We start from the raw sequence: 11,498 nt of genomic DNA on the forward strand, positions 1-11,498 counted from the left end.
CAGCATCAGAGTCTTTTCCAATGAGTCAGCTCTTTGCATGAGGTGGCCAAAGTACTGGAGTTTCAGCTTTAGCATCAGTCCTTCCAATGAACACCCAGGACTGATCTCCTTTAGAATGGACTAGTTGGATCTCCTTGCAGTCCAAGGGACTCTCAAGAGTCTTCTCCAACACCACAGTTCAAAAGCATCAATTCTTCGGCACTCAGCTTTCTTCACAGTCCAACTCTCACATCCATACATGACCAATGGAAAAACCGTAGCCTTGACTAGACGGACCTTTGTTGGCAAAGTAATGTCTCTGCTTTTGAATATGCTATCTAGGTTGGTCATAACTTTCCTTCCAAGGAGTAAGCGTCTTTTAATTTCATGGCTGCAGTCACCATCTGCAGTGATTTTGGAGCCCCCAAAAATAAAGTCTGACACTGATTCCACTGTTTCCCCATCTATTTCCCATGAAGTGATGGGACCGGATGCTATGATCTTTGTTTTCTGAATGTTGAGTTTTAAGCCAACTTTTTCACTCTCCTCTTTCACTTTCATCAAGAAGCTTTTTTTTTAGTTCCTCTTCACTTTCTGCCCAACACTTCTCAAATCTATTTCTGCTTTATGGACTATGCCAAAGCCTTTGACTGTGTGGATCACAAGAAACTGTGGAAAATTCTGAAAGAGATGGAAATACCAGACCACCTGACCTGCCTCTTGAGCAATCTGTATGCAGGTCAGGAAGCAACAGTTAGAACTGGACATGGAACAACAGACTGCTTCCAAACAGGAAAAGGAATACGTCAAGGCTGTATATTGTCATCCTGCTTATTTAACTTATATGCAGAGTACATCATGAGAAATGCTGGGCTGGAGGAAGCACAAGCTGGAATCAAGATTGCCGGGAGAAACATCAATAACCTCAGATATGCAGATGACACCACCTTTATGGCAGAAAGTGAAGAAGAACTAAAGAGCCTCTTGATGAAAGTGAAAGAGGAGAGCGAAAAACTTGGCTTAAAGCTCAACACTCAGAAAACTAAGATCATGGCATCTGGTCCCATCACTTCATGGGAAATAGATGGGGAAACAGTGGAAACAGCGTCAGACTTTATTTTTCTGGGCTCCAAAATCACTGCAGATGGTGACTGCAGCCATGAAATGAAAAGACGCTTACTCCTTGGAAGGAAAGTTATGACCAACCTAGATAGCATATTCAAAAGCAGAGACATCACTTTGCCAACAAAGGTCCGTCTAGTCAAGGCTACGGTTTTTCCAGTGGTCATGTATGGATGGGAGAGTTGGACTGTGAAGAAAGCTGAGTGCTGAAGAATTGAAGCTTTTGAACTGTGGTGTCGGAGAAGACTCTTGCGAGTCCCTTGGACTGCAAGGAGATCCAACCAGTCCATCCTAAAGGAGACCAGTCCTGGGTGTTCATTGGAAGGACTCTTGCTGAGGCTGAAACTCCAATATTTTGGCCACCTCATGCGAAGAGCTGACTCACTGGAAAAGACCCTGATGCTGGGAGGGATTGGGGGCAGGAGGAGAAGGGGATGACAGAGGATGAGATGGCTGGATGGCATCACTAACTCGCACATGAGTTTGGGTGAACTCCAGGAGTTGGTGATGGACAGGGAGGCCTGGCGTGCTACGATTCATAGGGTCGCAAAGAGTTGGACAAGACTGAGTGACTGAAATGAACTGAACTTCTCAAATACCACCCAACCCTATTTATTAAAAACACTCTGCCACTTACAACTAATTACCAATCTCATTATTTTCATTTATCACATTAATCGCAGGACAAAAATACAGTCAATAGGAAATTAAATAACTGACATGTGCTTACAGCTTAACTGTGCAGTTTTTATATATGGATTCTGTCTTTAAAAAGAAAAAATAATTCTCTCCCCAGACTTATCAATGCAACTTCAAAACCAAATACTTAGCATGAACTAGAGATTAAATTATTTTAGCATCATTTTTGGATATCAGACCCTAATTAGAGCACAACTGTGATTTAGGATATTGTGGAGTTTCCAGTTTGGTCTAAAGCACCTCCCCAGTCCCAATTCCCTTTCTGGTCTTCTCAAGGATTAGGTAAAGATTTGCCTAATGGTTCCCATGGTGTGGGGTATAGGGAGCAGGGCTGGGATTCCTCACCCGGCGTAACTTCAGTTATATCTCTAGTTTGTAAATGTGAGCATTGGCTCATTCTTAACTCCCTAGCACCCAGCAAGAAGTTCAATGAAAACGTGATGTGGAAAGGTGCCAACACGATTTTCACCTAAAGGAACTAGGAATCAGCTACCATATTTAAATCAACAAACTAGACAAGGACTGTGGATGAAAGCAGATTTTTTGGAAGGCAATGTGCCAATACATACTTTTCAAAGTTTAATGTTTGATTCCCTTGACCCAGTACATTTCATTTCTAGAAGTTTATTCTGAAGAATACCTAGAAACTGCATAATAGATTGTCACTGTAACCGTTTCTAATATTAAAAATCACAAACAACCCAGAACACTATCACTATGATTTGTTAAATAAACATATATATATATATATATATCCATATTATAAAATCTAAATAAAACTTAAAAAAAGAATTCAAGGAGACCTACATGTTGTATCAACATAGATAATCTTTTCATTCTAGAAGCATTTTTGTTTAAAAATCCCACTTTTGTATAACAATGTATTTTATATATATTAAAAACGTTATATATACTACTTTTCAAATTTAAGAACATATCTTAAACATAAATAAGATACTCCACTTTTTTTTAATAAAATCTGTCAAGCTTATCTAAAATAAAAGTAACTGTGGAAGGGGCCTTGCTTCTTGAAGTATGAAACATGTCAGCAACACAGAGTTTCAGGCCCCACCTCAGACCTACTCAGACAAGATGCACAGATCTGAATTAATGTTAAAGTCTGAGAAGCACTGGTTTATAAAACTCACTTAACAGAGTCTAAACACCAGTTAAAGATCCACATTAAAAACCAAAACTATGAGTTGGGTGGCTTATCTTACTTAATTTCTCTGAATCTTGTTTCAATCTCATAAGACACATTATTTTGAAATTTTTACTGTATCAGCAGATGTGAAATTGTAAACTGCTCCACAATATAAGGACTTATTAGTTGTCAGCCTTTGCGACTAAATGCTAAGAAGGCAACAACTTGTTCAGAGCCGCTTAGAAAAAGGAACTGGAGGGATGGACCCCAAATAGTAGACAGTGGTTAACTCTACAGAGAATAGTAGTTTAGGGGTAGGGGAGTAAAGGGAGACTTACATTTTGTTCTATATATTTTAGGATCCATAAATTGTTTCTCACAAAGAGTGCTATACTTGTATACTGCTATTCAGATAGGTCTAAAAAATTTGGAAAACTCAGCAGTGGCCACAGGACTGGAAAAGGTCAGTTTTCATTCCAATCCCAAAGAAAGGCAATGTCAAAGAATGCTCAAACTACTGCACAATTGCACTCATCTCACACGCTAGTCAAGTAATGCTCAAAATTCTCCAAGCCAGGCTTCAGCAATACGTGAACTGTGAACTTCCTGATGTTCAAGCTGGTTTTAGAAAAGGCAGAGGAACCAGAGATCAAATTGCCAACATCCGCTGGATCATGGAAAAAGCAAGAGAGTTCCAGAAAAACATCTATTTCTGCTTTATGGACTATGCCAAAGCCTTTGACCGTGTGGATCACAAGAAACTGTGGAAAATTCTGAAAGAGATGGAAATACCAGACCACCTGACCTGCCTCTTGAGAAATCTGTATGCAGGTCAGGAAGCAACAGTTAGAACTGGACATGGAACAACAGACTGGTTCCAAATAGGAAAAGGAGTACGTCAAGGCTGTATATTGTCACCCTGCTTATTTAACTTATATGCAGAGTACATCATGAGAAATGCTGGGCTGGAGGAAGCACAAGCTGGAATCAAGATTGCCGGGCGAAATATCAATAACCTCAGATATGCAGATGACACCACCCTTATGGCAGAAAGTGAAGAGGAACTAAAAAGCCTCTTGATGAAAGTGAAAGTGAAGTGAAAAAGTTGGCTTAAAGCTCAACATTCAGAAAACGAAGATCATGGCATCCGGTCCCATCACTTCATGGGAAATAGATGGGGAAACAGTGGAAACAGTGTCAGACTTTATTTTTGGGGGCTCCAAAATCACTGCAGATGGTGACTGCAGCCATGAAATTAAAAGATCCTTACTCCTTGGACGGAAAGTTATGACCAACCTAGATAGCATATTCAAAAGCAGAGACATTACTTTGCCAACAAAGGTCCATCTAGTCAAGGCTATGGTTTTTCCTGTGGTCATGTATGGATGTGAGAGTTGGACTGTGAACAAGGCTGAGTGCTGAAGAATTGATGCTTTTGAACTGTGGTGTTAGAGAAGACTCTTGAGAGTCCCTTGGACTGCAAGGAGATCCAACCAGTCCATTCTGAAGGAGATCAGCCCTGGGATTTCTTTGGAGGGAATGATGCTAAAGCTGAAACTCCAGTACTTTGGCCTCCTCATGCGAAGAGCTGACTCATTGGAAGACTCTGATGCTGGGAGGGATTGGGGGCAGGAGGAGAAGGGGACGACAGAAGATGAGATGGCTGGATGGCATCACTGACTCGATGGACGTGAATCTGAGTGAACTCCGGGAGTTTGTGATGGACAGGGAGGCCTGGCGTTCTGCGATTCATGTGGTCGCAGAGAGTCGGACACGACTGAGCGACTGAACTGAACTGAACTGAAGAAGTGAAAGTCACTCAGTCGTGTCCAACTCTTTGTGACCCATGGACTGTAGCCCTCCAGGCTCCTCTGTCCATGGATTTCTCCAGGCAAGAATACTGGAGTGGGTTGCCATTTCCTTCTCCAGGGGATCTTCCCAACCCACGGATCTAACCCAGATCTCCCATATCGTAGGCAGACTCTTTACTGACTGAGCCACCAGGGAAGCCCGGGCCTAAGAAAGGAGGCAGGAATTAGGATCCCATCCTCCTCACTGAAGTAGCAATGGGTTGGCCTCATTTTAAGATTTCCTCATGGCTGATCCCAGAGCCACAGGGAAGGTCGGTGCTGGCTGTAAGGAGGCGCCCGAGGTAGTGGACACCGCTGAGTAAGACCTGCCACCAGTCCCAGAAGTTGCAGAGGGGAGACCCCAAGTCACTGCTGATTAAGGAACTTCTACAGTACTGACATCCCATCTCCTAGGGCTTGACTCCCCATGGGTGTGCACCATGAATGCCATCACTGCACCCCTTTCCCCTCCTCCTTTTGGAAGCTGCTGCAGGAAGGAACATTGTGGGGACAGAGCTGAGGCTGGCTTCCAGTGCTCCTGGTTGACTACTCCCACCTATTTCCTTCCAGCACAAAATGTGCTAATCATGAAAACATTTCACAATGACTTGCTTGTTATAATTCCCCTCTTCCAACAAACCTAATGGAGATCAGAATTAAGAACTTCATTGGAAAATGTGAATGAAACTTAGGCTCAGTTTTCAAACAAATACTTCGACCATTTTTCTTTTAATACTTAGTTCATTTTTCTTTTAATGCTCTAGGTTAGTCATTAGAGGACATTATCATATGGTTGACTGTAACATGAACTCCACTGAAAGTAGAGTTGGGGAACCAACTTGCCCATGTGTATACAGCTAACAACATATTAAAAACAGGTTTCATTATAGCAAGAGTCACCAAAAGCTTTAACCAAAGCCACAAAATGAACAGAGCAGATTATCTTCTTCCCCAGCCTAAACCCTTCAAAATTTCTATCATGAATCACATGAAATGCTCAGTGAGCTCACATCTCACAAGAATTAAGGGAGAATATTACATCCATTGGGGGAATTCTTAACAGGTTTGAAAACGACACCATCTTTTTTTACAATGACTACGTATCACTTTTATAACCAAAAGAAGGTAAAAACTACTTTTAGCAAATGTTATTTTAATTCAACACTCAAAAAAAAAAAAAATTCCCTACCTTATGCCCCTAATTAATCACACAGAAAATAAGGGAGCATGTTTCAATCTCATTGTACTTATTAAAATGTCCGCGCTTCATTCAGCAAGTATAATACTATATATTAGACACAGGAACTGAAGACAAAGGCTTGATCTTGAGGAGATCTAGTGGAGGAAGAGACAGATGAAATAAAAAGTGATAAATGCTACCACAGATAACATGAATTAAGTATTGTGGAAAAATAACATGTAGAAGCCACCACAATAACCATGCAAAGTAACCAGTACACATAATTTAAAAAGACACAAATCCTTAACTTAAAAGTAGATATTTCTTTTAATGGTACTAGTTAACCATCATGTTAATATCATTTAAGAAAACATCTACTTTGTGTGTGAATGGTGGTGTGAGAGTGTACATGAGGACTGCTGTTGTTACCTACACAGGTCACTTTCTGAAAAATGACTTTCATTATCAAGACTGTTGTATACCTGAGAAGCTACTGTATGGAGGAAATAACTAAGCCTTGTTCAGTTGCTAAGCCGTGTCTGACTCTTTGTGACTCCATGAACTGCAGCATGCCAGGGCAGCATGCCAGACTTCCCTGTCCATCACTGTCTCCCCGAGTCTGCTCAAACTCATGTCCACTGAGTCAGTGATTCCATCCAACCATCTCATCCTCTGTCTTCCCCTTCTCCTGCCCTCAATCTTTCCCAGGATCAGAGTCTTTTCTCCAATGAGTCAGCTCTTCATATCAGGTGGCCAAAGTATTGGGAGTTTCAGCTTCAGCATCAGTTCTTCCAATGAATATTCAGGGTTGATTTCCTTTAGGATTGACTGGTTTGATCTCCATGCTGTCCAAGGGACTCTCCAGACTCTTCTCCAACACCACAGTTCAAAAAAGCATCAATTCTTTGGTGCTCACCCTTCTCTATGGTCCAACTCTCACATCCATACTTTGACTACTTGGAAAAACTGTAGCTTTGACTGTACGGGCATTTGTTGGCAAAGTGATGTCTCTGCTTTTTAACAGGCTGTCTAGTTTTGTCATAGCTTTCCTTCCAAGGTACAAGCCCGAACTAAGCCTTGCTGCTGCTGCTGCTAAGTCGCTTCAGTCGTGTCCGACTCCGTGCGACCCCATAGACGGCAACCCACCAGGCTTCCCCGTCCTTGGGATTCTCCAGGCAAGAACACTGGAGTGGGTTGCCATTTCCTTCTTCAATGCATGAAAGTGAAAAGTGAAAGTGAAGTCACTCAGTCGTGTCCGACTCTAGCGACCCCATGGACTGCAGCCTACCAGGCTCCTCTGTCCATGGGATTTTCCAGGCAAGAGTACTGGAGTGGGGTGCCATTGCCTTCTCCAACTAAGCCTTAGGAGGTGGGTAATCCTGGATTCTAAGTCAAGCTCCCTATTAACTAAGTAACATAACCTCCAAAGAACTAGTGAAAAATTAATGTAATTAATAATGATTACCACTTGCATACCTCTTCCTTTTAGTTTTCCTTTGGGGACACACAAAGCAATTTCATTTAACAAATATTTACAAATGCACTTACTATTGTGTAAGACCTCATGATTAGAGACTGCAGGAGATAAAGAGATTACAGCTGTTGTCCTCGTGATATTTACATCTTGAGAGGTTAGGACAGAGAAGAAATATGTGCATTTTTTTTTTAATCTTTTGGCCAAACTGCATGGCATGTGGGATCTTAGTTCCCCAACGAGGGATTGAACTCACGCCCCCTGAACTAGCAGTGCAGAGTCTTAACCACTGGACCACCAGTGAAGTCCCTGTACGTGATGTTTAAACTTAAGAGATCCCATATCGCACTGAACATCCTTACTTAGTCACTTATCACTATGATGGAATCTCCTGGAATGCAAGAATTTACACGTAGTGCTATCCTTGGGATTTAGTGAGCATGCAAACATAGGGGAAAGGTAAAAAGGAAGGAGAAGGCAATCCAATGAAACATACAGATTCATAAATTCTGTTACGTGCATCTTACTTCCAAAATACAAGAAGTTACTTAAGGTGCTTTTTTTACAGCAAGCATGAAAAGGTAAGTAGTAGAAGGATTATATTTTTAAAAAGCTTTTTCAAACCCATGAGTTAAAGGAAAGCATTTTTCCAATAAATTATATTCCATTAAATAAATCAATACCTCGAGGTTTTACTAACATAAGCTAATTTAAAATAAAAACATAGCAGGGACCTAAAATACTGCCGGCATGATGCTCTACTTCAGCGGTGGACAAACTAAAACGTGATGGATTTTTCTGTACACCTGCAAGATAAGGATGGCTTTTACATTTTGAAAGAGTTGTAAAAACAACAGCAGCCAAGAATATAGAACTGCATAGGTGGCCAGCAATGCTTAAAGTATTTACTCTCTGTTCCATGACAGAAAGCTTGTCAACTCCCACTCTATCTCACAGTGGAATTTTGAGTCTCTCACTAAATTAAATACTTGATACTTCCATATTTACATTTAAGACAATTATATCATGGCTTTCTCTACCCCCTAGCCAGTTGTCTATTTCCTTACTAGCCACTTTCTTCACATACGGGTAGCTTCATAAATATCAATTACAATATACTGGGATGGCAAGGAAAAAAAAAAAAACTATACAGACCGAACCACCTCTTCTGTTTAATAACAAGCATCCTAGCACAAGCATTTTTCCAACGAGTTCAAGTTTTGCAATGGAAGAGTAAATTGGGCCTACATTGACCAGAACCCATGACTTAGGCCAACTTCTCCATCCATGAATATCAAATATGGAGGAGAGGAGACAGTTCCCAGTACTAAATCAATAAGCTGATTAATAATAGGCTGGAATAATATTCACCTAGCTTTAATGACAAGGTTAAAACAGGTAAGAGATGGTGACTTGGAGCTAAATTCAATAAATGCGTGGGACATTTGAGGATTTAACACTAAGTTCTTCATCACTTGTATTATACGACATGAAGTCAAGAAGGGTTAGTGATACTGTCAACAATAAAGTGAAAAAAGAGAACATTTATGCTCAAAACATCAAGAGTAAAAGAGTGCACTCTAACAACATTACAGGAGTATTCAGAAAATCTGGAAAGCAGAACAAATCTATCGGATTAACACATCAGAAAGAAGAACGAAGCTTTCATTTCAGCACAACCAGTAACATGTGATACAGGGCACAGAACACTAAAAATCATCTTTCAAAACAATCAACACAAGAATAAAACCACCGCTCTTCCTACACTAGAATGGAAAAGGTAGAAGCCTACTTTCCTTCAACTATCAAAACCTGAAAAGCCTTTGACTCAAAACAGAGGTCTTTATTCTTCCCAAATAATTAAACATTCTGCAGAAGAAATCATACTACACACTCTAAAAAGATGGAGTTAAGTCTTACAGGGTGGGGGGAATCATTTTAAGGACTACATTACAGAGACTCTAGAGTTTGACAAAAAGTTTTATTTTTAAGGAGAGGTCTCTAATCAATACAATCTTGATACATTGCAGGTTGATACATGTGTCTCAAATGAGAAACTAATTAGAAATGCAAATTTCAGGACAAACTTTTTAAGTCAACTCTAAATCCCCAAAATGCAAACCTACAATCTTCAGATTTTGAATATATTCAATATATATTTTTTTAAAGTAGCAATGCACTTAAAATTCCCTTAACTGCCTATCTTTCTGTAATGGTTTTACTGCAATTTCTAAGAATGAAATTAGCATTGTAACAGTAATTACAATACCAATTACTTAACATGAGAAAAACCTGCCCTGAAAAAGTAGCTTCTGAAGCCACTGGTATGCACTACAGGAGCGCTAATTCACACACAGGACTTATTAAGTATTTCTACAGCACATTTATATCTGCCAAGTGCTTCATAACCACTTTTATTAGCTGTTTCTAGTCCAAAGCAATCCATGAAAAACTTTACAGAAGAGGAACCTAGGCTCAGAGAGGAACCAAAGAAAACCAATTTTACTGTGGAGGAAATAACACCATTCTCTTACAATATACGCCTGATCCTTCTAACCATCTTTCATCTGCAGAATGAATTTTGCAAAAATCAGTTATTGATAAATGTTGAAAAACATAAAGGAAAAATTGAATGCTCTGGAACAAACCGTTAGACTTGGGACTAACTACTATCTTTCATTATACAGACATACTATAAGGAAGTAAAATTCTGTCAAATGCCAAGCTTAAAGTGAAGTTATTTTTCACACTTGCTAAAAACAAAAACAAACAAAAAAAAGTAATCAAAGCAGCTCATCTAACAATTTTAAAGTCAGGTTCTGTAATAAGGAGTCAGCATCTATTACCAAAAAAAGTAGAACCCAACAAAAAACAGTGTGTGTGAGGAGGAAGTTCTGGAAGGAGTCAGAATCTGCTGCTTAACCCACTCGGTCAACGTATCTCTCCGAAGATAAAGGTTATAACCAGAACTTGTGGTTTAATCAGTGCATATCTCAGCACCAGCAATGGATCCCATCCAATGTTTTGGAAGAGAAAAACTTGAGCCAGCGCTAGATGTGGAGGAAAGTTCCTTCCTCGGTCCATTTAAACATTTCCCATTTCTTTTATTTCTGTCACATCTTAATGAGAAGAAGGGAAGGAAAAACAAAAAAACTGTACGCTCACCCAGAGCAGTCTGCCCGCGGAGTTGTCAGGACCCCAGGTCTCTCCATGAGAGCCCGTAAAACCCAATTCCCTAATTAGAGCCCGTCCAGCTCAGTCCCAGCCGGTAAATCAAGCGCTCTTCCTCACCGCCCCCTCCCTCCTATCTCCCGGGGCCAATTCCGTGACCCACATCCCTACATCCTGCGCAGAGCCCCAAACTCTGCAGCCCCACTAGACTTCCGCCCCGGTGGCTCCCCAGTTAACCTCCCCCAGCCCCCACCCCATCTTTGTCTCGCAACCCCAAACACACCACCTCAACGTTCCCCCCTGACTCCCAACCGCAGCCCTTCCCCCTCCGCCGACCCCCGTCCTCCTGATCTCCTCCCTACCCCCACACCCCCCAGCCCTCGGCCCCGTCACCCCGGCTCCTCGCCTCCCCAGCCTCGCACGACCCGTCCCCTCCCCCAGCTTCCTCCGTCCCTTCCTTCCCCTCCCTCAGCCCCTCCGCCCACGCCCACCCCTGCTCCCGCGGGTCCTCCGCAGGGCCTTTCACCTTGTCCATGAGCTTCCAGCACTTCTCCACCATCTTCTTGTCCACGGTCCCCGGCGGGTGGGGGCTGAGGTGGTGGTGGTGGTGGTGGTGCGGCTGGAAGGCGTCCTTCATGAGCCCGATCAGGCCGCCGGAGCCCCCGGAGCCGCCGCCGCCCCCGGCCCCAGAGCTCTTTTTCACGTTGCCGGCCATGGCCCGGGAGAGGGTCAGGGCCCAGCCGCGTCCGCCGGCTCCGCTCGGCTGCGAGTGAGGGAAGGAGGGCGTGAAGGAGGGGCCTCTCCCGGCCGCCGCCGCCGCCGCAGCCGCCGGCCGTCCGGCGGAGGGAGGGGCGGCCGCGGGGAGGGGAGTGGGCGGCG

At 42.4% G+C, this 11,498-nt stretch overlaps 1 protein-coding gene across 3 annotated transcripts in view; it reads right to left on the reverse strand.

Annotated features, from left to right (window-relative positions):
* Positions 1-11,480, reverse strand: part of CBL (Cbl proto-oncogene) — a 97,186-nt gene extending 85,706 nt beyond the window's left edge. For 2 of the 3 annotated variants that reach the window (XM_006054399.4, XM_006054398.4), the window contains exon 1: positions 11,146-11,480. In XM_006054399.4, coding sequence (XP_006054461.2) covers positions 11,146-11,334 — 189 coding nt within the window. In that variant the 5' untranslated portion in view covers positions 11,335-11,480. The remainder of the gene's footprint in view (positions 1-11,145) is intronic. The other variant, XM_025266770.3, reaches the window with a different exon arrangement.
* Between the last annotated feature and the right edge of the window lie 18 nt (positions 11,481-11,498).

This window comes from Bubalus bubalis, chromosome 16, assembly GCF_019923935.1.
Source record: "Bubalus bubalis isolate 160015118507 breed Murrah chromosome 16, NDDB_SH_1, whole genome shotgun sequence".
NCBI lineage: Eukaryota > Metazoa > Chordata > Mammalia > Artiodactyla > Bovidae > Bubalus > Bubalus bubalis.